General features: G+C 33.7%; 2 protein-coding genes across 6 annotated transcripts in view; both read left to right on the top strand.

Annotated features, from left to right (window-relative positions):
- Window positions 1-4,735: 4,735 nt before the first annotated feature.
- On the top strand, window positions 4,736-6,232 carry LOC547563 (resistance protein MG13). The gene is made up of 2 exons (NM_001361059.1): window positions 4,736-5,315; window positions 5,511-6,232. Exons 1-2 carry the CDS (start codon window positions 4,843-4,845, stop codon window positions 6,097-6,099), a joined length of 1,062 nt encoding a protein of 353 aa, NP_001347988.1. The 5' UTR covers window positions 4,736-4,842; the 3' UTR covers window positions 6,100-6,232.
- A 958-nt stretch (window positions 6,233-7,190) lies between these two features.
- LOC106794133 (disease resistance protein RUN1) overlaps window positions 7,191-27,123 on the top strand; it is a 43,792-nt gene continuing 23,859 nt past the window's right edge. The window contains exons 1-6 of one of the 5 annotated variants that reach the window (XM_041010656.1): window positions 7,191-9,128; window positions 9,325-10,429; window positions 10,602-10,892; window positions 10,979-11,788; window positions 11,882-12,401; window positions 26,376-26,387. In XM_041010656.1, coding sequence (XP_040866590.1) covers window positions 8,656-9,128; window positions 9,325-10,429; window positions 10,602-10,892; window positions 10,979-11,788; window positions 11,882-12,401; window positions 26,376-26,387 — 3,211 coding nt within the window. In that variant the 5' untranslated portion in view covers window positions 7,191-8,655. Of the gene's footprint in view, window positions 9,129-9,324; window positions 10,430-10,601; window positions 10,920-10,978; window positions 11,789-11,881; window positions 13,332-26,375; window positions 26,388-26,447; window positions 27,018-27,123 lie in introns of those variants that run through there. The other 4 variants (XM_041010655.1, XM_006599630.4, XM_026126076.2 and 1 more) reach the window with 4 other exon arrangements.

Raw genomic sequence — 27,123 nt, 5'->3', positions numbered from 1 at the left:
TCTATAGTCTCTTATAACAGCAGAAGTTCACTGTTCTATGTAGTTTGGAAGTAATTGAGGGTCAATACTTCCTATATTCAACAAAAGAGATGGCATATTGAATGTTGGTTCTACATGCATCTTTTTCCCTTTTGATTTTATGTTATCTCCTAGAGTTAAATCTACTGGGTGATAACTTTTTCCGGGGGGGGGGGGGGGATCCCATGTTGTAGTCTTCCATGATATAATCAAATTGAGGGATAAAATTTGAGCTGGAAGCATCATTCATAAGACCTTTATGAGTTTCAGGAAACGAAACTAGTGATTCTGTTTCATCAGTTCCAGAATTTATGTTTAACATTTTTCTGAAGTTTATTTCACTTTCATAATTTTTTTTTAAATTATTTTTTTCAAGTAAATCCTCAATATCCTCTGTATTAGAATTTTCTTTATCTATTGATGAGAATAACCTTTGTCTAAAAATCTATTCATCTTCTTCATCAGTGTCATTGGAATCTGTTTTATTATTTACAAAACTTTGTCCTTGACACTTTTTGTCTTCTTCCTATTTTTCAACTGCTTCAAGAAGTTTTTGGGGAAAGTGAGTTTTTTCTAAACAAGAAGTTTTAGTTTGTTCAGGTTCTTCGTAGAGAATATATGATTCAAAATATGAACAATGCCATAAATTCGTCATAGACATTCTAGAGGGTTCCATTTCCTCTTCTGGGGGATTTTGTATGTCTTCATAATCAGTAAGTCTTACTGAAAGACTATTTCTTCTGTTTGTTATTATAACCGATCCAGGAGTAGTTATTGCAATCCTAGAAGATCCGACATCAATATGTGTTTGCCATTGATTGTTTTGGTTTCTGGAGGAATCAAAGATTTCTGGTGGTAAAAATTGGATTCCATTAGAGGATAAGGCTATCACTAATGGATTAGTGTTTATCCTATATCTAGGGGATATCTGATCACTTATTCTACCAATGAAGGTAATATCTAAGTGTAAATTGTGTCCCTCAAAGTTTCTTCCAAAACCTATTGTTTGGACTTCTAGGTTTATGTTTTGTATGAAATTATTAAGATTCATTGTGTAATTAGGGGAAATATAAATTAGGGAGACTGTTTGGTTTAGATCTATTTCTATCATCCCTATTATAGCCTGAGAATTATTATCTCTGAACCTTTGGTCAAATAGGACTACAAAAGCTTTAGCTCCTACAAAAGATCTTGTTAGAGATCTGGCGCCTATGACGATTAACCCTAGGTATACATATCTTCTATTTGTATTAAGGAGTTGTCTTCCGGTTTGTTCTGAGATTAATTTGATAATCTCGTGTCTTCCATCAGGGAGATGAAAATCATCAATCTTTCTGTATCTATATACGCTAGTTCTATCAGAAGCTAACTAGTTTAGATTGTATAATTGTCTAGGATTGAGAAAGTCTATCCTAGAATTGGATCCAATATCAACGTTGGATTCTATATCTACTATTTGTTCTAGTTGTGTGGTTCGGAAATTTGTTCTTCTAAAGAATTTATGAAAGATTTCAGGATGTTGATTTATAGATTTAGTAACAGGATTATGTCCTGAAACTGTTTGTAAAGTTCCTATAAAAGGTATTGTCCTCATTTTCTAAGTTTTGTTAAAACAAATTTTGTTGATGTTTGACTTGTTGTCTTTTCTAAATCAAGTTTAAAAAGTTGTGTTGTAATTTTATCGAGTTCATTTGTGGAAAAACAAATTTATTGATCTTTAGATTTAAGAATATTTAAAATGTCATTAACTTTACTTTTTAAAGTTTGTATTTTGTTAAACAAAAAATTTTATGTTTTTGTTAGACTATCTAGAATTTCATATAAGTCCTCAAAAGATTTTATCAAAATTTTGTTAGTAGAATTATTATTATTAATTATATCTCGATCTCTCGAGAACTAATCAATGATACATTTCACACAACTTTTTTTTCTCTCAAATTCTCTCTTTTCTATTTTCATCTCTGTTTTATATTTTTACTCTGTTTTTTTTTATAAAAGACGAATTCTGACGCTCTTGTGATTAAAAATTATCAGGTAACTTATTAGTTAATGTATATATTTTGATTCTCTAAAGATTCTTTTATAGGGGCGACAGAATTAATTGTACCACCAGTTAATTATTAAAAATACTTTTATAGTTTATTTGCCAAAATTTGATTATAAAAAGTATTTTTTAAAATGAAAAAAAAGCGAGAGCATCTTCCTTTATAAGAGCTTGACTTGACTTTTATAACAATGAATGAGAAAAAGCAAGAGATTTTCAGCAAAGGCGGCTATCTTCTTTATAATACATAGCTATTTTCCACAATGGCGGCTATCTTCTATATAACACTTGTTTAAAAATTATCATATTATTTATTAGTTAATATATATTTTGATTCTCTAAAGATTCTTTTAGGAGGTGGGGTAGAATTACTAGTACCACCAGTTACCAATTATTAAAAATACTTTTATAGTTTATTTGTAACAATTTGATTATAAAAAAGTATTTTTTTAAATGAAAAAAGTGAGAGCATCTTGGCTATTTTTCACAAAGGCGGCTATCTTCTTTATAACACTTAGCATTTGCTATACTTTCATTTTCATATTTCTTCAAGTTTCATTCTAAATTTTTTTTTCTTCTAATAATGGCTGCAACAATAAGTTCCCGTGATCTACGATGTGTTCCTCAACTTCGGAGGGAAAGACACGTAATAACTATTAAATATGAATTATTTTTATAATAAAAATACATTGAAAATATTTTTTAAAATATTTATTTAGTAATTATTTTTTAAATTAAATAATAAAAATTGATAGTTTTTTATTTATGGTATGTAGATATGAAAATGATAAATTAAAAATAAAATAAATTTAAAAATTATCAAAAATATAAATAAGAAAGATCTTTTGACATAAAGTAGATTTGAAGAAAGATTTTTTGACATTAGGCCAATTTCAATCCAACAACTATAAAAAGGTGTAAGGAGAAAAAATACACCTGATGACCACACACATATCTCCTGGTAGGAGAAATTATTTTCTCCCTTTCTTTCAAATTATTTTCTCCCTTTCTTTCACCTGTACACCTTCAAAGAATGCAAATAAGTGTTTTCTTTCTCATTATTCTTTCTTACATTATTGATTCTACACTCCTAGCATATCAACCATTATCATACTAAACTTTTTTCTTCTAATAATGGCTGCGACAACACGTTCCCATGCATCCATCGATGTGTTCCTCAGCTTCAGAGGGGAAGACACACGCAATGGTTTTACTGGCAATCTCTACAAGGCTCTTTGTGACAAGGGAATTCATACCTTCTTTGACGAAGACAAGCTTCACAGCGGAGAGGAAATAAAACCTACACTTTTGAAGGCAATTCACTTCACAAGTCTCGTCTAGCTTTATTTTTGATGAATTGGTAGGATATATATTTTATGTTAATAGTATGTAAAAATTGAATTCAGAAAATATTGCTTGAAAACTAAAATTGTAATTCACCGGCAATCTCTACTTTATATCACTACTTCACTAGACTGACTTTCATGGATTAATTATTAAGAAAAAGATGGAAAACACAAAACATAACTACGCATTTATTTTGCAATGTGTTCCAGAAAAAAATATTATTGTTTCTCACAATATCTTATTTTAGAGGTATTTGAGTTTGAGACACAATAAAATGTTAAATGAAGACATTTCTTTACATTATATATATATATATATATATATATATATATATATATATATATATATATATATATATATATATATATATATATATATATATATATATCATAAAATAGTTATAGAAATTAGCTGGAACCATAGAGATACATGGTGGTTTGAGATAATTTCCCTTCCACTAGGCTGAACTCTCGATGTGATTATGCATATATATGATTCTGATGATGTGGTTATGCCTTCAGATATTACCACTACATGACATTATACTTGTATATGTCTGTGTATCGCATGTTATTTCTTGTAGTATTTGTGTCTGGAGGTGTATTTTTGTACATTCAGCCCGTAGATGGGAGGAGGTATACATTTCGAGACCCTGAAGATTGTGTTTGAGTATGATCATAGGTCATTGGCTCATGCGAACTTAAGCTCAGTTGAACACTTTAAGCATGTATTTTTGGATTTTAATTTAACCATAATACGAGGTGTGTTTTATCCACAGATAACATCTTAGCTTTGAAGATAACTTCGAATTTCAAACTATGTTTTGATTAGAAATTAAAAAAGTTATATACAAAATTTAATCCAAATATGCTGTTTACATGGCTTAGAGAAAAATGGTTCAGCAAATGCAAAATTAAGGTCGAAATTTTATATTATTGTAACTATAATTGCTATCCGTTCCTTTGGTCATATTGCTAACATTGTTTTGTTCCTGATGTCTTTCTATTTTGTGTGTGAGTGAGAGAAGCAACAAAGAATCCACATTTGAATGAGACAAAAAATAGTTTCTAATAATTTTTTAGACTATACATGTAATAAAAATAATTTGAAAGATCAAATTGCACAATTGTAAAACTATATAGAAAAAAAGCATTGTCCTATGAAAGTGTTTGTTCTGTCATGTCTAATTTTTCTGCCTTGTTTTCAAGGTCTACGCGGTTGTTTCATTTAAAATTAAAATGAATATATAAAATTAAGAGCTTGACTTGACGTTTATAACAGAGAATAAGAAAAAACAAGATATTTTCCTCAAAGGTGGCTATCTTCTTTTTAACACACAGCATTTGGTATACTTTCATTTTCATATTTCTTCAAGTTTGATTCTCCCTCCTACCATATCAACCATAACCATACTAAACTTTGTTCTTCTAATAATGGCTGCAACGACACGTTCCCTTGCATCCATCTATGATGTGTTCCTCAGCTTCAGAGGGACAGACACACGCTATGGTTTTACTGGCAATCTCTACAAGGCTCTTTGTGACAAGGGATTTCATACCTTCTTTGACGAAGACAAGCTTCACAGCGGAGAGGAAATAACACCTGCACTTTTGAAGGCAATTCAAGATTCCAGGGTTGCTATTATTGTGCTTTCTGAAAACTATGCTTTTTCCTCATTTTGTTTAGATGAACTTGTAACCATCTTTCACTGCAAGAGGGAAGGGCTGTTGGTTATACCGGTCTTTTACAAAGTAGATCCTTCTTATGTCAGACACCAGAAAGGTAGTTATGGAGAAGCAATGACTAAGCATCAGGAAAGGTTCAAAGATAAGATGGAGAAGCTGCAGGAATGGAGGATGGCTTTGAAACAAGTAGCTGACTTGTCTGGCTCTCATTTCAAAGATGGGTATACAATCATACTAATATATTTTACTTTATGGTTTTTATTGGATTAGGTTTTACTTGTCTATTGATTTAACTAGTAAAATTTAAATAGAAAAGAAATGCTCTTGTTAACCTTGACAATTAATGTACCTATCAAGACATGGATGCAAGGATTTTAGGCTGACTTCATCAGAACTTTTTTGTTTGTTTGAAACAGAGGTTCATATGAATACGAGTTTATTGGGAGTATTGTCGAGGAGGTCTCTAGGAAGATTGGTCGTGGTTCTTTACATGTTGCGGATTATCCGGTTGGTCAAGCGTCACAAGTGACAGAGGTAATGAAGCTTTTGGATGTTGGATCCGATGATGTTGTCCATATCATAGGGATCTATGGGATGCGTGGGTTAGGAAAAACAACCCTTGCTCTAGATGTTTATAATTCGATTGCTCGTCATTTTGATGAATCCTGTTTTCTTCAAAACGTGAGAGAAGAATCAAAGAAACATGGGTTAAAACACCTTCAAAGCATCATTATTTCAAAATTACTTGGTGAGAAGGACATCAACTTAGCAAGTTATCGAGAAGGAGCTTCAATGATACAAAGTAGGCTCCGAAGAAAGAAGGTTCTCTTGATTTTAGACGATGTCAACAAGCGCGAGCAATTAAAGGCTATTGTTGGAAGATCTGATTGGTTTGGTCCCGGTAGCAGAGTCATCATTACCACTCGGTACAAACGTCTGCTAAAAGATCACGAGGTTGAAAGAACTTATAAGGTGAAACTGCTGTCGGTGTTCAACAGAGAATGAATATGAATATTATTCCTTTTTTAGGATGGCAATATTCATGTATAGAAAAGTTGGATAAAATGAGAAAGAAGTTTGAATAAAGTGAAAGATAAATTGAATAATATTATTCAGTATATTTTCTTTTTGACAACGTAAAGAATACTATTAATATGCATCAAGGAGATTATAGGAAATCAATCCAAGGTTCTATTGGCAATACCCACCAAGGTTCCTTAATTTCTTCATTTTAGATGATCTATTTTAAGTTAATGAAAATTTTAAAAAAATATATTAAAATTTTTAGTTATATTTAAACCTCTTATTTCTAAATTTAAATTTTAAGCCAATCTTTAAAAAAATATATGAGTCAAACGCAATTCTAATGCAATAAAACCTTTGAAGCTTATGATTAAAAAAATAAAATTAATTAAAAAAAACTCATACTTATGATTAAAATTTTATAATTTTTCTGGGGAAGGATGTACCAGCAGTTGATTAATAACTTTATGCTTTTTTTAAGGAATTAATAACCTTTTTTTTTATTAGGAATCAATAACTTTATGCTTACAGCAAAATTTTAAATACAAAAAGTATTTTTTAAACTATTTAAATAAAATAGATTGAAGTAGTATTTTTTCAACATATTTAAATATAAAACTCATTTCTGTAATTAATTATAATAATAATAATAATAATTAACTATGTATATAATTAATTATTGAAATAATATCCACTTCACAAGTCTCGTCTAGCTTTATTTTTGATGAATTGGTAGGATATATATTTTATGTTAATTGATACACACAGCTAGGGAATCCCTAGAATTCGAGGACCAGGGAACCTCCACAAGCAATATGAAGAAGAAGGTGAAATTTTTATTGATAATGCTGTTATTTACATAAGGATATTTATAGTGATATTCTACAATAACCGAATTTATCTTTTTATGCAAAATTGGAATATCAAGGTAATGGAAAATATCAAGACCGTTGGGCACGATCCTGCAGCATCATCTTCACGAACCTCCAGCTTCAAACGTGTTCAAACGTAGTCCTTCAGGTACTTGGGCCTAAAGACCCTTCTCTTAACATCACTTGCTATTCGTACCTCACATTCATGTGGCTTTGTTTGTTCTGCACTTGTGTCTGCTGTTTGCACCTCAGGCATTACTATGCTATCATTAATAGTATGTAAAAATTGAATTCTGAAAATATTGCTTGAAAACTAAAATTGTAATTCACCGGCAATCTCTACTTTATATCACTACTTCACTAGACTGACTTTCATGGATTAATTATTAAGAAAAAGATGGAAAACACAAAACATAACTACGCATTTATTTTGCAATGTGTTCCAGAAAAAAATATTATTGTTTCTCACAATATCTTATTTTAGAGGTATTTGAGTTTGAGACACAATAAAATGTTAAATGAAGACATTTCTTTACATTATATATATATATATATATATATATATCATAAAATAGTTATAGAAATTAGCTGGAACCATAGAGATACATGGTGGTTTGAGATAATTTCCCTTCCACTAGGCTGAACTCTCGATGTGATTATGCATATATATGATTCTGATGATGTGGTTATGCCTTCTGATATTCCCACTACATGACATTATACGTGTATATGTCTGTGTATCGCATGTTATTTCTTGTAGTATTTGTGTCTGGAGGTGTATTTTTGTACATTCAGCCAGTAGATGGGAGGAGGTATACATTTCGAGATCCTGAAGATTGTGTTTGAGTATGATCATAGGTCATTGGCTCATGGGTACTTAAGCTCAGTTGAACACTTTAAGCATGTATGTTTGGATTTTAATTTAACCATAATACGAGGTGTGTTTTATCCACAAATAACATCTTAGCTTTGTTGATAACTTCGAATTTCAAACTATGTTTTGATTAGAAATTAAAAAAGCTACTTCTACAGGAGAAAGCTTGATATCCAAAATTTAATCCAAATATACTGTTTACATGGCTTAGAGAAAAATGGTGCAGCAAATGCAAAATCAAGGTCGAAATTTTATATTATTGTAATTATAATTGTTATCCGTTCCATAATTCAATGCTAACATTGTTTTGTTCCTGATGCCTTTCTATTTTGTGTGTGAGTGAGAGAAGCAACAAAGAATCCACATTTGAGTGAGACAAAAAATAGTTTCTAATAATTTTTTAGACTATACATGTAATAAAAATAATTTGAAAGATCAAATTGCACAATTGTAAAACTATATAGAAAAAAAGCATTGTCCTATGAAAGTGTTTGTTCTGTCATGTCTAATTTTTCTGCCTTTCCCCATTAAGAGCTAAAGAAGCTAATGAGAAAACTTGTTTTCAAGGTCTACGCGGTTGTTTCATTTAAAATTAAAATGAATATATAAAATTAAGAGCATGACTTGACGTTTATAACAGAGAATGAGAAAAAACAAGATATTTTCCTCAAAGGTGGCTATCTTCTTTATAACACACAGCATTTGGTATACTTTCATTTTCATATTTCTTCAAGTTTGATTCTCCCTCCTACCATATCAACCATAACCATACTAAACTTTGTTCTTCTAATAATGGCTGCAACAACACGTTCTCCTGCATCCATCTATGATGTGTTCCTCAGCTTCAGAGGTTTAGACACACGCCATGGTTTCACTGGAAATCTCTACAAAGCTCTTGATGACAGAGGAATCTACACTTTCATTGATGATCAGGAGCTTCCAAGAGGAGACGAAATAACACCTGCACTTTCCAAGGCAATTCAAGAGTCCAGGATTGCTATTACTGTGCTTTCTCAAAACTATGCTTCTTCCTCGTTTTGTTTAGATGAACTTGTAACCGTCCTTCTCTGCAAGAGGAAAGGGCTGTTGGTTATACCGGTCTTTTATAACGTAGATCCTTCTGATGTCAGACAACAGAAAGGTAGTTATGGAGAAGCAATGGCTAAGCATCAGAAGAGGTTCAAAGCTAAGAAGGAGAAACTGCAGAAATGGAGGATGGCTTTGCATCAAGTAGCTGACTTGTCTGGCTATCATTTCAAAGATGGGTATACAATCATACTAATATATATTAATTTATGGTTTTTATTGGATTAGGTTTTACTTGTCTATTGATTTAACTAGTAAAATTTAAATGGAAAAGAAATGCTCTTGTTAACCTTGACTATTAATGTACCTATCAAGACATGGATGCAAGGATTTTACGCTGACTTCATCAGAACTTTTTTTGTTTGTTTGAAACAGAGATGCATATGAATACAAGTTTATCCAGAGTATTGTTGAGCAGGTTTCTAGGGAGATTAATCGTACTCCTTTACATGTTGCGGATTATCCAGTTGGTCTTGGGTCACAAGTGATAGAGGTAAGGAAGCTTTTGGATGTTGGATCCCATGATGTTGTCCACATCATAGGGATCCATGGAATGGGTGGGTTGGGAAAAACAACACTTGCTCTGGCAGTTTATAATTTGATTGCTCTCCATTTTGATGAATCCTGTTTTCTTCAAAACGTGAGAGAAGAATCAAATAAACATGGGTTAAAACACCTTCAAAGCATCATTCTTTCAAAATTACTTGGTGAGAAGGACATCAACTTAACAAGTTGGCAAGAAGGAGCTTCAATGATACAACATAGGCTCCAACGAAAGAAGGTTCTCTTGATTTTAGATGATGTTGATAAGCGCCAGCAGTTAAAGGCTATTGTTGGAAGACCTGATTGGTTTGGTCCCGGTAGCAGAGTCATCATTACCACTCGGGACAAACATATTCTAAAATATCATGAGGTTGAAAGAACTTATGAGGTGAAGGTTTTGAATCAGAGTGCTGCTCTTCAATTGCTTAAGTGGAATGCTTTTAAAAGAGAAAAAAATGATCCAAGTTATGAGGACGTCTTGAATCGTGTAGTAACTTATGCTTCTGGCCTTCCATTGGCTTTGGAAATCATAGGTTCCAACTTGTTTGGAAAAACTGTAGCAGAATGGGAATCTGCTATGGAACATTATAAAAGAATTCCTAGTGATGAAATCCTAGAGATTCTAAAAGTAAGCTTTGATGCTTTGGGGGAAGAACAAAAGAATGTTTTTCTTGACATTGCTTGTTGTTTAAAAGGATGCAAATTGACAGAGGTTGAACATATGCTACGCGGTCTTTATGATAACTGCATGAAACATCACATTGATGTGTTGGTTGACAAATCTCTCACAAAGGTTAGGCATGGTATAGTTGAAATGCATGACCTAATTCAGGACATGGGTAGAGAAATTGAGCGGCAGAGATCACCAGAAGAGCCAGGGAAGCGCAAGAGATTATGGTCACCAAAAGATATAATTCAAGTTTTAAAACACAACACGGTGAGTGAGCTCATGAATAGTTGAATTTTTTTTTTTTTTTTGTCTTTCTCATATGTACATCGTAGTTAACTTTTTCTTTATAATTTGTAAATTTTTCTAAGCGAGTCAATTGATATTTCACACAAGTTGTATTGTGGATTTGTGGTTGATTCGTGCCTTTTTGCATTAATAGGGAACTAGTAAAATTGAAATCATATATGTGGATTTCTCCATATCTGACAAAGAAGAAACAGTGGAATGGAATGAAAACGCCTTCATGAAGATGGAAAACCTTAAAATACTTATTATTAGAAATGGAAAATTTTCCAAAGGTCCCAATTATTTTCCACAAGGTTTGAGAGTACTGGAATGGCACAGATATCCTTCAAATTGTTTACCGTCTAACTTTGATCCGATCAACCTTGTTATATGCAAGTTACCTGACAGTTCCATGACGTCATTTGAGTTCCATGGCTCATCGAAGGCAAGTTTAAAGAGTATATTTTCCTCATTCCATGAATTAAATTTGTTCATTTGTTTCTTAGTTCTTTTTTTTTTTTTCCTTTGCAGAAGTTGGGGCATCTAACAGTTTTGAAGTTTGACTGGTGCAAATTTTTAACACAGATACCTGATGTATCTGATCTCCCAAATTTGAGGGAACTTTCATTTCAATGGTGTGAGAGTTTAGTTGCAGTTGATGACTCAATTGGTTTTCTGAATAAACTTAAAAAATTGAATGCTTATGGTTGCAGGAAGCTTACGAGTTTTCCGCCTCTCCACTTGACCTCTCTTGAAACACTTGAACTTTCTCACTGTTCCAGTCTTGAGTATTTTCCAGAAATATTAGGAGAGATGGAAAACATAGAGAGACTTGATTTGCATGGCCTTCCGATAAAAGAATTGCCATTTTCATTTCAAAATCTTATTGGACTCCAACAGTTATCCATGTTTGGCTGTGGAATTGTTCAGTTACGATGTAGCTTAGCCATGATGCCCAAACTGTCTGCATTCAAATTTGTAAATTGCAACAGGTGGCAATGGGTAGAATCGGAAGAAGCTGAAGAAAAAGTGGGCTCAATAATATCTTCAGAGGCACGTTTTTGGACACATTCGTTTTCTGCCAAGAATTGCAATCTATGTGATGATTTTTTTTTAACAGGTTTCAAGAAGTTTGCTCATGTAGGATATTTAAATCTATCGAGGAATAATTTCACAATCCTTCCTGAATTCTTCAAAGAATTGCAATTTTTAGGAAGTCTTAACGTGAGTCATTGCAAGCATCTTCAGGAAATTAGAGGGATTCCACAGAACTTAAGGTTATTCAATGCAAGAAACTGTGCATCCTTGACATCCTCGAGTAAAAGCATGCTTTTAAATCAGGTATTGTCTTTTTTATAATGTATATGATTTGATGATGTATAGTGCACTTATTGTTGTTAAACTTATGAATTCTGTATGAATTATGACTAACAGGAACTGCATGAGGCTGGAGGAACCCAGTTTGTGTTTCCAGGAACAAGAATACCAGAGTGGTTGGATCACCAAAGCAGTGGACATTCAAGTTCTTTCTGGTTTCGTAATAAATTCCCTCCCAAACTTCTTTGTCTTCTTATTGCACCTGTCTTGGGTGACAGCGGGTATTTTTTCGTTAAACCCAATGTGTCAATCAATGGAAAATTTCTAAAATATTTTGGAAGTGAGGAGATAAAAAGTATGTTGAAATTGGATCATACATATATCTTTGATCTCCAAGATTTTTGTTTCAACGATAATAATTGGTTTGAAGAAGTGGCTAGGGAAAAGGAATGGAACCATGTGGAGGTTAGATATCAAAGTGTGTTAGACTATGAAAAGCAAAAAAGAAAAGAAGGAGTGTTAGACTTAGAGAGCTCATTCATTAAAGGAAGTGGAATCCATATATTCAGAGAAGAAGGCAGTATGGAGGAAGATATTCGATTTGATGATCCATATCTCAGCAGCTCTGCATCAGAAAGCTCCTCCTTCCTACAAACCATAGCTTTGGGGACACGCAAGTTTTCCATAGCTTTTTTCTTATTTTTTTCATGTTTTTTATTTTATTATTTTGGTTTCAGTTGTCAAAAATTCACTTAACCCAACTGCTGTACACCCTATCTTCATCATGTACTTTTGCCAAACCATAGCTTTGTTGGTTTTAAATTTATGAATGGAAATTAAAAACGTGGCATTAATAAGGATAGGAAGTAGCCTAAGAAATAAACAAGCCAAAGTCCAAGAGACACCACTATCTAAAAATAAATGTTGAGGTGAAAATGCTAAGAAACAGAGAAGGCAAAGTCAGAAAACTCTTCAAGAGTCTGTTGTCCTACCTTTGTAAGCCATTTGCTGTAAGGTTCAAAATCCCCATACAAACTATTGCTAGTTGCTCCTGCTGCAGTGGTTTCCATTGCTGGAAACTAGTGACTGCTCTCTTGAACTAAAAGACTTTTGCACTGCTAAAAGTCGCGATAATGGATTGAAGGAATGAAAGAACTGTGATTCAACATTTTTATACAAATACAGCAGGACTCCATGCAAATGAGATTTTGGTGAGAATGTTTAATGGGATTTCCATGGTTTATTTTTCCTCTTAGTTTAGATTGATTCCTTTTTGCTTTGAATAGGTTTTCTAGGGGTTTCCTATTGCAAGGTGAAGGTCAGGTGCATTCAACTTCCAATGAAGAAATAGTTTGAGGAGGAAGAAGAAAGACTTAGACTAGTTAAATTTGTAACAGTGTTGCTTAGGTTTAATCATACTACTGTATCGGCTGCTTACAGCACTTCAGAAAGTGGAATTTGCTATACTTTTTTATGGCTGAATGCCTACCTAGGATGCTAATTCACTCTGAGTTTGAGCATATCAGTAGATTTGTGTTTGCTTGTAAATAAAAAATAGATGTGTTTTGTTCTATGCCTCTCTAGAATCAAATATACTTCAAGTGAATGTCTTATTCATTATCATCATAAGGATTGTCTTGGATGAAAACATAGCGGGTTATTTTTAGATTTTATGAGATGTGGAATTCCAGTTTCTCTGACAATATGACCTCGGTAATTTAAGCCTGGTAGACATCATATATATATGTGTACAAATCTAGAGCTGTTAGTTTCAGTAATACTCAGTGATTTATTATTTCCTAATAGCATAAGCTATGCTAATTTAGTCAAAATGGAGAAGAATGTTCTCCTTCCAAACCTTATTGTTATCATACTGTAGGACGAACAATATCCAACTAGTTTCATTATCTGAATTCGGTTTAAAGTTGATTTAGACGAATTAGAATTTTGATATTAGCATACTAGGTTGGTTTAAAGTTTATTATTTTGCAATGTGTTCCAGAAAAAATATTATCATTTTCATTTCAGAATTTTATTTGATTTTAGAACCTTTATACAAGTAAAATAGATTTTAGCATTGATGGACCACTTAATATTATTAATATAATATTTACATGACATCAATATTGTTTCTCACAATATCCACGTGGCATAAGGAAGTGCATTTCGTCAAACATGTCCTTTCGCCATTCAACCCTGCAAAACAAGGACAGTAGTTCAGCTTTTCCACTTCACGTGCTTTCAGCCATCTCAGCCATTCAACCCTGTGTTAAAACTTGAATTAAGTTCGATATTATAAACAGGACTATTAGTAATACTATTTATTAGTAATTTTATAAAAAATATTGGCAACTAATAGTATTTGTTTTTTTTTAAATTAAGAAATAATTTACCCAGGCTCAATTATAAGTAACAAAAAAAAAGGATTGGTAGATTTAAATATAAATAAATTTTAATTGCTTTTATTCTATTTAAAGGTATTATTCTAAAAATAAAATTCAATTAATTAATATTTTAGTTTTAATGATATTTTTTTATTTTAGATATTCAATTTTAATAAAGGACACATGAAATAGTTTATTTTTTAAACAGAATGTAATTAGAAGAATTAAATGATAATAATTAATTTTGCTTATATTTAATTCGAGACCCTGAAGATTGTGTTTGAGTATGATCATAGGTCATTGGCTCATGGGTACTTAAGCTCGATCAGTTGAACACTTTAAGCATGTTTGGATTTTAATTTAACCATAGTACGAGGTGTGTTTTATCCACAAATAACATCGTTAGCTTGGAAGATAACTTCGAATTTCGAACTATATGTATTTTGATTAGAAATTAAAAAAGTTACTTATAAAGGTGAAAGCGTGATATCCAAAATTTAATCCAAATATGCTGTTTACATGGCTTAGAGAGAAATGGTGCAGCAAATGCAAAATCAAGGTCGAAATTTTATATTATTGTAATTATAATTGTTATCCGTTCCATAATTCAATCGCTAACATTGTTTTGTTCCTGATGCCTTTCTATTTTGTGTGTGAGTGAGAGAAGCAACAAAGAATCCACATTTGAGTGAGACAAAAAATAGTTTCTAATTTTTGAGACTAGATATGTAATAAAAAATTTGAAAGATCAAAGTGCACAATTGTAAAACTATATATTAGCTTTTTTTCTGTTTTTGTCCTATGAAAGTGTTTGTTATGGTCTGTCATGTCTAATTTTTCTGCCTTTCCCCATTAAGAGCTAAAGAAGCAAATGAGAAAACGTGTTTTTACGGTCTACACGTTTGTTTTTCTGCCTTTTTGTCAGAGAGGCAAATGAAACGCGGTTGTTTTATTTAAAATTAAAATGAATATGAATATTATTCCTTTTTTAGGATGGCAATATTCATGTATAGAAAAGTCGGATAAAATGAGAAAGAAGTTTGAATCAAGTGAAAGATAAATTGAATAATATTATTCAGTGTATTTTCTTTTTGATAACGTAAATAATACTATTAATATGCATCAAGAAGAGTATCAGGAATAATTAAAATATGTAAAATCGTATTTGACCCTCCAAAATCGAAGTTGCGTTATCAAATTAATAAGTCGCATTGAAAATTACAAAAAAAGTCTATCGTATGTGATATTTTTCAATATTTTTATTTTTATTTTTTAATCAATGTCCAAAATTATTGGTTAACATTTTTCATATGATTTTTATCATACAAAATTAACTTCTATTACTTTTCGAACAAATACATCTGACTTAAAGTAAAACATCTTATGTGTGGGTGTTTTCAACCAAATTATCAAGGTAATATGTAACTTCTATTACTTTTATTATCAAACTTGTTTCAAATTTTTAGAAAATATGTAAAAATAAAAAAGTGCTACAAGTGCCACTGCATTTTAATTTTTTATAATATTTTTTCATAAAAGACTACAAATATTGATATGTTATTTTTAGTTTTAAATTTATTTTTGAAAATATTTTTTAAAAAGTACTTTTTAAATTTTAAACAGACTTATTTTTATTTTTATTTTAAATAAAAACGTAAAACTTTCAAACCAAACACCATTTTAGGTAATGCCTTTAATTTTTTTTTTCTGTTTTCCTTTTTAAAAAAAATCATAGCGAAGTCACTTTCAAGTCTGAATCAATGTTTTAAGTTAAGATATGTTTAATATTTTAAGATTTAAACATAAGTTAGTGTTTTTTTTTTTATTCTCATAAGTTTATTTTTATAATTTTAATTTATATAAATTGATTGTCTTTGAAAAAAAAATTATTTTATGTAAGTTTGTAATTTTTTAAGTTTAATTCTTTTAAGATTTTAATTTTTTATTTATAATCATCATAAGATCTGGCTTGCTTATCGGGGAATAAAATTAAAAAAATACAAAATTACAAACTAAAAAAAATAAAATATCTTAAAAAATATAAATTGAAAAAATACAACATAAAGATGAACAATTTTTTTTATGAGAATCAACATTCAAAAAAATGTGAACTTACGGTTACAAAATTAATTAATTAATTACTTTTTTATAGCATTAAATAATTATTCTTAGACTTTAATTAATCAATTATTTTTAAATTCAACCTTTTAGGTTATAAAAATCACTCATAAATAAAAATAAATAAATACTACATAACACTAATTACCATCAATGCATGAATGGATTTAGGTGATGGTGATCCAAATTAACCATTTTTTATTATTTTTTTGGAAAATGTAAATTATATTAAACCCAAAATGATACAACAATAAACGGAACATACCCCGCCGCTAGAGAAAATCAAAAGTCTCCCTAATACAAGAAGACCTATATCAAGATGCTAAAACAAATGCAACAGGTGCACTTGTCTATATATAAGAAACTTAATCTTGCTAATAACCTCTATTACAGAAAATTGATAATCTTCAAAAATCAGCTTGTTCCTAGACAACCAGATGCAGTAGACTGTAATTGTTATAGCCAGACAACGTAATTTTTCTTGAACACCTGATGTGGATCTACCCCTAATTAAAGAGTCAGTAATGCGCTGTAAAGAAGTGAAACGCCTGCGGAAAGGAGCCAAATCACGAATGTGAGCCCAAACTTGGAGAGATTTCCTGCAAGAAAAGAACAAATGAGCATTTAACTCAGCCTCATTTGAACATAAAGGACAGAGGGAACCCTTGTTCAAAAAAGCAATTTTGTCAAGAGTAAGCAGCCGGTTCCTTTTAGCAAGCCACAGAATGAAAGACATCTTAGGGGGGATTGCTGGGTTCCATATAACAGAACACCAACTAACAGTAGGCTTGACACCTCTAATGTATTCATAGACTTTGCCAACAAGCAATTGTTCATTGGTGCTCTAAGATTTAATCCTCTTTTTGGCCTCTTCCGTACTTAGCTCTTTGGAGATAATAAAGTCCCTTATTTGAATGATTTTCTTTATCAAAACTAAATCTGATGAAGAAGTATTGTAATTCCACACATCTGGTGAACCCACCGAACCCATAGAGAATCTTTCTTACAATGAAAGTCCCACAGGATACGGGAAAGAAGCGCAAGGTTCCAGTCCTTGAGATTAAAAAGGCCTAAACCCCCTTCTTTTTTCGAAGAACAAACTACTGACCAAGCAACCAAGGGCTTGTTTTTGCCAATATCCGCTTTGTCCCACAGAAAATTACGGCACGAAGCGTTGATTCGGTCCAGAACAGATTGCGGCAAAGGAAAAATCCCTATCCAGAAATTCACAATTCCTTGAATAACTGCTCTGATCAACTCTAACTTACCTGCATAAGATAAAGACTTCTTGCTCCATCCCTGAATCAGGCCAGTAATCTTGGAAAGCAAAGGAGCATAATGACATACATTTAATCTAGATGATAAAATGGGAACACCCAAGTATCTAAAAGGGAAGTCACCCAAGCTAAATCCAGTAAGCTGCTGAATATGAGAAAGCTCATGAGACCTAATACCGGCTGAGTATATGGCAGATTTATCAGAGCTGATGAAAAGCCCTGAAACCCTACAGAAGTGCTGAAACTTGGCAAACATAGTTGACACAAAAGGGATATCTCCTCTAGATAGAAGCATAATATCATCTGCAAAAGCCAAATGAGATAGCTGAATACCTGCACAGTTGGGATGAAATTTAAAATTGGCATCATCCTTGAGACTGCTCATATCTATGGAAAAGTACTCCAAACAGAGCACAAACAGATAAGGGGAGAGAGGATCCCCTTGTCTAAGACCCCGCTGTCCTTTGAAGTGACCATAAATGGATCCATTAACTGCCACACTAAAGGAAGTGGAAGAAACACATTCCATGATCCAAGTACAGAACTGGGCTGGGAAGCCAATGGACTTAAGCATCCAATCCAAGAATTCCCAGGAAATGGAATCATAAGCTTTATGCAAGTCAATTTTCAGGAGGCATCTCGGAGAGAATCTTTTTCGGACATATTTGCGCAAAATCTCTTGAACTAGGAAGATGTTGTCCATCATCTTTCTGTTCTTAATGAAAGCAGTTTGAGTTTCCCCAATAATAGTCTCAAGCACTGGGGCTATGCGGTTGGCCAGAATTTTAGACACAATCTTGTATAACAAATTACAGCAAGATATGGGTCTAAAATGGTTAACCTGGGAGGCCTGATCATGCTTAGGAATAAGCGCAATAATAGCATGGTTGAGCTACTTTAGAATTTTTCCAGTTGTAAAGAATTCATTAACCGCTGCAAAGATATCATCACCAATGATATTCCAAGCCTTCTTGAAGAATAAAACATTGAAACCATCTGGCCCAGGAGCTTTATTGTTATTCATCACAGAAATAACGTTCCAAACCTCTTGCTTAGAAGTAGGACAAAGTAAGGCCGCAAAGCAATCGGTGAGAACCTTAGGACCCCTGTTGCAGATCAAAATGGAAGGAATTTGGGTCAGCTCATGAGCACTAAACAAATTCCTAAAGTGATTCACAAAAGCAAGGGCAATTTCATCTTGGGAGGAAGTGTTATGCCCATCCTCTAGCCTTATGGCAGCAATAAACCGGCTGTGTCTGTTGCGCTTGATTAAAGCATGAAAGAATTCGGAGCATTTATCAGCCTGCAGGAGATATTTGTTTTTGATGAGCTGAGCAAATTTCATAGACTCCGCTTTTCTAAGCATAATGGTATGTCCTCTAGTGTGGTTTGCCAGAGCAAGAAGAAGGGAAGGATCCTGAGGATTTTGCTTTAGAGAATTAAGCACACTGTTATATTCAGCCCCAGCTACCTCCACTCGGTTGGAGATGTTGCTGAACTCCTGCTTAAAAAGATTCTTCAAGGGAGCTTTAAGAGCTTTCAATTTCTTATAGACCTTGAACATGCTACAGCCATGAATATTTTGCTTCCAGCCATCTGCAACAATTCTTAAGAAATTTGGATGATCCACAATAGCATTGTTGAATTTAAATGGAGAATTACCTCTAGTCACTACCAACTCAGTGATGACAACTAGAGGAGTATGATCTGAAATAGAAATAAACTCCATAACTTCACAAGCAGAATTTCCAAAGGAATTGAACCAAGCCTGGTTACATAAAGCTCTGTCCAGTTTGCTCCACACCCTGCCATTAATCCATGTGTACAAGGGGCCATGAGTGTTGATGCTCCCTAACCCCAGGTCAGAATAGCAATCAACAAAATCTTGCAACTCATAAGCATTGGGCTTAGCTCCATTGAAACGGTCGATGAGAGACATAATGGAGTTGAAGTCACCAATGAGAAGCCAGGGACAATTCATATTAGCATTGATACTATTCAGATTTATCCAAAGAGATCTTCTTGCCATAATGGAGTGAAAACCATAGATGAATGAAACATGAAAGCGCTTGACAGTGGTTTTGCAATCAATAGCACAGTGAATCAATTGGGCATTTGACTCCAAAACAGAAAGATGAGTCTTATCCTGTTTCCAGAGGATAAGAATTCTGCCAGCATTATGAGAAGCAAAGTTGTAACACCCTGATATATATATCTATATATTATTAGTAATTATGTTTGATGTTTGATTATTTGTTGCGTTATTTTCATCCGTAATTATTTTTAAGGAAGTTAATTTAGTTAATAGAGGGGTGTATAGATAAGGATCTAGCTTTTCAAAGAAGCCTCTTGAGAAAGCTTCTCAAAGAAGCCACGAGGAAGCTTCTAGAGGAAGCCTCTTGATGAAGCTTCTAGAGAAAGCTACATGAAGCTGCCTCGGTAAAAACGCTGCCCAGCCTTCATTAACCGTTGGATCTTCTCGAAATTTTGTTTGCAACTTCACAAGACACTTTACCATGATTTTACCGTTGGGATCTTTGAGAAGATGACTGGAGTGTGCTAGAAGCCTCTTAATGAAGCTTCTAGAGGAAGCCTCTTAATGAAGCTTCTAGAGAAAACTACATGGAGCTGCCTCGGTAAAAATGCTTCCCAGCCTCCGTTCACCGTTGGATTTTCTCGAAATTTGGTTTGCAACTTCAAAAGACACTTGTCCATGATCTGACCGTTGGGATCGTTGATAAGATGTCTGGAGTGTGCTAGAAGCTTCCGTTCCCGAGAGCATCTCTTATTTAAGCATTTCAGCCTTTGCTTTCTTGTAGCTTAGGAAAAATGTCATTTTTTTCTTCTTTCTTTCCTCCAAATCCATTTCTAAAGTTCCAAGTACTTTCTCCATCACCCACATCCACCATTAGCCACCACAAACCATCATTGTTCTCCATTGAAAACCCACACTGAGAAGAACCCTTCAACTGAAGCAGAATTTCCAACTTGGCTTGCGGTTTCGGTAGAGAACGAAAACCCTAATCTGATCTTTCATTTTCTTTTGAGAGACTTGTGTGGAATCGACAAGCAAGGACAAAAAGGAATCTTCAAGTGACGCGACGAGGAATCCGTGGGGTAGCTCACTATAGGTAAGGGGAGTTTATTATAAAATTTACCATTTTAACACCATAGTTAGGGTCAGGGAACCTAGCTATGAGAATATCTGTCTGTCCCTGTGCATGCTGATTTTTCTTCAAAGAAAATTATGTTTTAACTAATGGGATGCGATATATATATTGTGATGAATTATATTGTTTTGGCTGTTTGAAGGCTGTGCGTGTGGAAATGATATTGTTGTGTTTGTTTGAATTGTTGTTGATGTTGCTATTGAGGATTTTAATTGATATGTGATGATAATGATGATTATGATGATATTGATTTGAGATGACATTGTTAATAAAGACCATGTCAACATGAATTGTTATTATTGATGAATATGTGAATATGAAATGAGGTTGTTGTTGTTGTTGATAACGTCATTGAGATGAGATGATATTTATGTTGTGAATGACATGGAAATACGATTTGTTCATTGATGTTGGAAATGCATTGGCATGTGCATGTTGTGTATGTTTGTGGGGGGCACTGTGCACTGACCTTTCAAGGTCTTTGGCACTAGCTTTTGGCCACGTTCATACGTTGGATGTTGTGTATGATCGTGGGGGGCACTGTGCACTGACCTTCCAGGGTCTTTGGCACTAGCTTTTGGTCATGATCATACGTCGTATGAAGTGTATGTCATGGGGGGTAGAGTGCACTGACCTTGTCGGATGGCCCAGACGTGGGTAACTAGCGTGGTTAGAGAATCTAAGCATTCCTGAGGGGATGCTTAGGTGCTTTAATTGGTCCATGGTCTTTGGCATTCACTTTTGGCCGTGATCATAGCTCATACGACACAGGAAATAGAGTAACTGTGGCCAAGTGTACTTTGTACTAGGGGGCTGTCACCTGGTAGGGAACACCTTTGGGCTCCCAGGTTGATCACCTATGGGAGGGGGGCTGTTACGTGCACAATCGGGTGGTCTCGACAAACTCAGCACAGTTCCCTAAGTGAGAGTGTCGTGTGGACATGCTTAGGCTATTTCCTGATATTTGGTTGTTGTTGGTACGTACCACATTGCATCTGAGTGTTGAGTCAGGTGCATGCATCATTTTGTGCAGTCTTGATTGGGTCCATGGATGGATGATGAGTAATCGTTGGATGTGAATGATGAATATTTGTTGAATATGAGTGTTGAATAATGATTGTTGTGTATGCTTATCATGTTTGCCTATGTTCCTTGCTAATTGTGGTTATTTGGAATTGGTATTGGTTCTTTTATAATAAACTCACCCTTGCAATTTTGTATCGTGTGGTTGGTACCTGTGATGATCACGAACCTTGTTCGTGGGAGCAGAATGACAGTGGCAGGGTGTAGCGAGTAAGATTCTGGTGAGGAGCCGCCGAGCCGACGTGATGACGTTGGCGTTATTTTGGGAGAGAGTTGTGTTTTGTAATCAACTCCTCCGTAGTTGTTTTTTTAAGTTTTATTTTGTTGAGTTAAAGATGTAAAACTGGAATTTTAATTATATATATATGAACATATTTAATTTTTGTTATGTGTATGACTGTACCGAATTATTGTTTTTATGTAATTATGCATATTCACTTAAGTAATGGTGTGTTGTTGGATGAATTTATGTTGTGACAAAATCACTTCTATTTTCATAATAAAAAATTAAGGAAGTTCTTTTTATAAATAAAAAAAATGAAATTATTGAATATTAGGGTGTGGATACCGTATCGACGAGGCGGGTCGTCACCAAACTTTCTTCTCATGATTTCCTCAACTGAAGCCTTATTCAACTTAGTTTCCAACACAACCATGACGTTAATTTCCTTGCAGCGAAGGAAGCTCTGCATCGCATGATGCTTTAGAGGCAAATTAAAGCCTCTGATGTTCCAAGAGGCAATGATCATGGATTCGGACGGGAGGAAATCTCCTCCACCCTAGTTACAACTTTATGATTTCTTCCTCTTTGGACATCAGCTTGCATATCCTCAATACGGGTTGTCTTTATAAATTGCACTTTTTTTTTTACCTTTTTTCTGGTGTTTTGTTTTCACCTGAACAAACCCCTCTTCTATAGGATCATCCAACTCAATGTTCCCTGTTTCTTTGAGGTCAGAAGAATTCTGAAGGACAGGAACATGATTTGCAACCAGAACATGTTTTCTGTGAGGAGGGACAGACAAATTAGTCTGTACATTCTTTGGATTATTAGAGGGACCTGCTGTATTGGTATGTGGGGGCATTGCTGAATCACCCACTTGTGGCTGGTCCAAGGTGGGGCAGGCTGTGATGAGAACATGCTTATTTGCAGTGACAATTTTACAATTAGTGAGACGGTGCCCAATCATCTTGCAGTAAGTGCAAAAAGAAGGTCTATTTTCATACTCAATCTTTTGCACAAAAGTCTTCCCTGTAGGAAGTCTAAATTGCACTTCATCGATGAGCTCCAAAGAAGCATCAACCTCAACTAAAGCTCTAGCAAAAGAAATAGACCCCTTAGAAGTAGTAAGATGGTCAGATCGAATGGACGAACCAATCTTGGACAGGATTTTTCCTAAGGCTTGAGGATTCCAAAGCTCCAGAGGTAGATTTCTGAGTTTAACCCAGACAGGGATCTTGCTGAGCTCCTCATTGCCAAAGTCAAAGAATGCTGGCATAACCTTCAGCACTAGGGGTCTTTGAAATATGAAGTAAGGGCCTACAGAGAGGACTTGGTTCAGATTGTCCTCAGACTCAAATTTAAACACCAGCCAACCACTTTCATGAGCTGAGTATGAAAACTTGACTCCCCATTTTTGGCAACAATCCAGTAGAGCTTTCTTTCCTAGGAATCGACCAGCCACATAGCTAATAAGGCTATGTCCCCAAGCCTCTTCCAGGGGTTGCAAATCAGTTTCTTCCAACAACACTTCATCATCAGAGGATGGAGGGGAGAACTTCATTCCAAAACCTTTGGAAGGGCTTCTGTTATCTTTGAAAAGATTGACCCAAGGAGTGGGAGCCTTATTGTCGTCTAGCTGTGGTGATAACTTAGAGCCACATGAGTGAGATGAATCATCATTAGTGGTTGAATCATTGTCCCCTAAGGTGTAAGAAACCTCTGGGGAAGATTCAGATTCAGCACTGCATTTCGACAAATTATCAAACACTTGGTGTGCGACATCATTAGTTTTTGCAAAACTTGTCCTTGCCTTTTTTACGAGCACCTTGCCTACAAGATTATCCTGTGAAGCAGTATAAGCATTCTGATTTACTTGGACAACATCCAAGCAACCAGCCAGACTAGAAGTAGCAGATGTTTGGGATTTACGTGAACCTGAGGTAGTACCCTTCACCATAATTTGCTTTGCAGTTGAGTGCGATTGACGACCCTTGTTCTTCCCCATCAAGAGCAGTTCCAACTGGCAACTATTTCATAGCCCAAGATGAGAAAAAGTGATACGGCACGCGATTGGGAAAAACAAGGAAAAACTTTAGAGACCGAGGCAGTTAGAACTCCCTAGGATCGAAGAAGGAACCCCATCGTTTGTAGAGAGCAAAGATCCACTCCGTCGGTGGCCAAGCCACTGGGCAACACCCAAAGACGGAAGGAACCTAGGTTATGCTTTCTTTTCCGCTTGCGTTCCTCCTTTGCTCATTAAATTTCTTAATAACCATTCTTTATTATTATTCTTCGAAGATATGTCACAAGGAAACATAAAATATATATGCACACCTTACTCGCTTTAATTTTCTCATTGCCACAGAAAATATTATGAAAGCAAGTAATCCTATGCATTATTGTTAGCATAGATCATATATATATATATATATATATATATATATATATATATATATATATATATCCTGATTTTAACCCGCATCTCATTGTAGTTCTTGTGGTCTAGTTAATCAACTTAACTATTGCATCACCACTCCAATTGCAACTTTAATGGGTGATACTCTCTTTCCTTGTTTCTTTACCCCCAAATGAAATGATTCTCCGTGACGGCTTCTTTAGGCATTGCAATGAAAAGAATTCCATAAGAAAACTTTGCACGGATTGAATTCATATTACATCCTTTTGAAAATTTAATTTCTTTAATTGCGTAAACGGCTCCGTTTGTTATTTGATGCATCCACAGGCCTTTTTCCATGAATTGTTAGATCCCCCAGTTATAGGTTTAAATCTTAAGTTGCTCATTTTTGAAACATGTAAGAGTTTAAGATCAGAAAAGATTACCATATGTATACCATTAGAATAAATTTCATCTTAATTTATTATTATGATTTTCTTTCCATTTTTAATTTATGTCAGCAATATTTTTAATTATGATATTCTTAAGTTCTGTGTCCTTAAAAATAAAGGTGTGAAGTTTGGAGAAATTGTTAGGTGATATATGTGGGACCATTATGTCCCATTACACCGATAAATGAATATTCTAGATTTTTTAATAATAAGTAGTATAATAAACTCATTATTCCTAGAATGAATTCTAATTTTATCTTAGAATTTGAATTTAATATTAAATTATAAACTAGCACAAAAGATGAAATTGTCCACTACATACAATCTTTTTGTTTTGGAATCTTCCAACATCTAATTCTAATGGATAATAATTTGACTCAAAATATAATTTGCAGATTAAGATTAATGTCATCCAAATGCTGAGAACATATAAGGAGAAAATGAATTTTAATTAATACCCTTCAAATTAATCTCAAGAGTCGCTTGTCCATCCTTTGTAAGCCATTTGCAATAATTTCCTTAATTTCTATTGGCAAGGTTCTATTGGCAATATCCACGAAACTTCCTTAATTCCTTATCATTGTATTGCATGGTGAGAATCAGGTGTGTAAACTGTAATTGAGGGAAACCTCTGTTTTAAATTCCTTCCCCATCCTATATTCTTTTTTCTTTTCTTAGCATACTTTTGATGGATCCTTTTAACTACAACTTAAGAATTTGAGATTTCATTTTACAAAATTTTGTTCCAACAATCCTGTGAGTTGTGAACTTGTTTCTTTTTGAGGGATTAATAAGCCAAAAATGAGGTTGGGAACTAGAATCGATCAGTTAAATTTTGTTAATGTGCTGCTTAGGTTGTTAATGTGTCGGTAGCATTCTAAAAAGTAATAATTTAGATGAAAATGCGGAGTCATGTTTCTTTAGTCTAAATGGCATTCATTTGTAGAACGTAGACCTCGGGTTACGCACAATCATAAATTTCAGAAAGCAACGAACAAAAAAAAAACACACACATATTTTCCACAAGTTTGAACCGCATGTCCGAAACTTCCTTAATTTCTTCATTTCAGATGATCTATTTTAAGTTAATGAAATTTTTAAAAAAATATATATTAATTCTTTTAGTTATATTTAAACCTCTTATTTCTAAATTTTAATTTTAAGGCAATCTTCAAAATAAAAATGAGTCAAACGGAATTCTAATGCAATAAAACCTTTGAAGCTTATAATTAGAAAAAACTCATACTTATGATTAAAAATTTATAATTTTTCTGGGGAAGGATGTACCAGCAGTTGATTAATAACTTTATGCTTTTTTTAAGGAATTAATAACCTTTTTTGTTATTAGGAATTAATAGCCTTGAACTTGGAGTTGAAAGAATGTGTTCTTGCACATTAATCTCAGCTCACAGAATTTGTGAAATTTGCTAATTTTTTATGTCTAACAATTTTAATGGGGGACGGGGAGAAGTTAAAATTTAGTACGATTTTGACTTATTTGACAGAGAGAGAAAAGAAAAAAAAAGCGAGATATTTTCCACAAGGCTTATCTACTTTGGTACGATGTCATTGTTACCATATGTTCAAGTCTGATTCTACACTCCCACCATATCCACCATTATCATACTAAACTTTTTTCTTCTACACTCCCACCATATCCACCATTATCATACTAAACTTTTTTCTTCTAATAATGGATGCTACAACACGTTACCGTCCATTCATCTACGATGTGTTCCTCAGCTTCATACGGGAAGACACACACCGTGGTTTCACTTTCTATCTCTACAAAGCTCTTAATGACCGGGGAATCTACACTTTCTTTTATGATCAGGAGCTTCCCAGAGAAACCGAAGTAACACCTGGACTTTACAAGGCAATTCTAGCTTCCAGGGTAGCTATTATTGTGCTTTCTGAAAACTATGCTTTTTCCTCATTTTGTTTAGATGAACTTGTAACCATCCTACACTGCGAGAGGGAAGTTATACCAGTCTTTCACAACGTAGATCCTTCTGATGTCAGACACCAGAAAGGTAGTTATGGAGAAGCAATGGCTAAGCATCAGAAGAGGTTCAAAGCTAAGAAGCTGCAGAAATGGAGGATGGCTTTGAAACAAGTAGCTAACTTGTGTGGCTATCATTTCAAAGATGGGTATACAATCATACTAATATATTTTACTTTATGGTTTTTATTGGATTAGGTTTTACTTGTCTATTGATTTAACTAGTAAAATTTAAATAGAAAAGAAATGCTCTTG

This window comes from Glycine max, chromosome 16 (assembly GCF_000004515.6).
Source record: "Glycine max cultivar Williams 82 chromosome 16, Glycine_max_v4.0, whole genome shotgun sequence".
Classification (NCBI taxonomy): Eukaryota; Viridiplantae; Streptophyta; class Magnoliopsida; order Fabales; family Fabaceae; genus Glycine; species Glycine max.
This window is presented reverse-complemented; position numbering and strand designations above follow the sequence as displayed.

Bases quoted from the DNA above. Each gene is read 5' to 3' on its own strand.
- LOC547563 (NM_001361059.1), top strand. From the start codon at position 4,843: ATGGCTGCAACGACACGTTCCCTTGCATCCATCTATGATGTGTTCCTC. The intron at 5,316-5,510 runs GTATACAATCAT...TGTTTGAAACAG, and splicing joins GGCTCTCATTTCAAAGATGG to AGGTTCATATGAATACGAGT.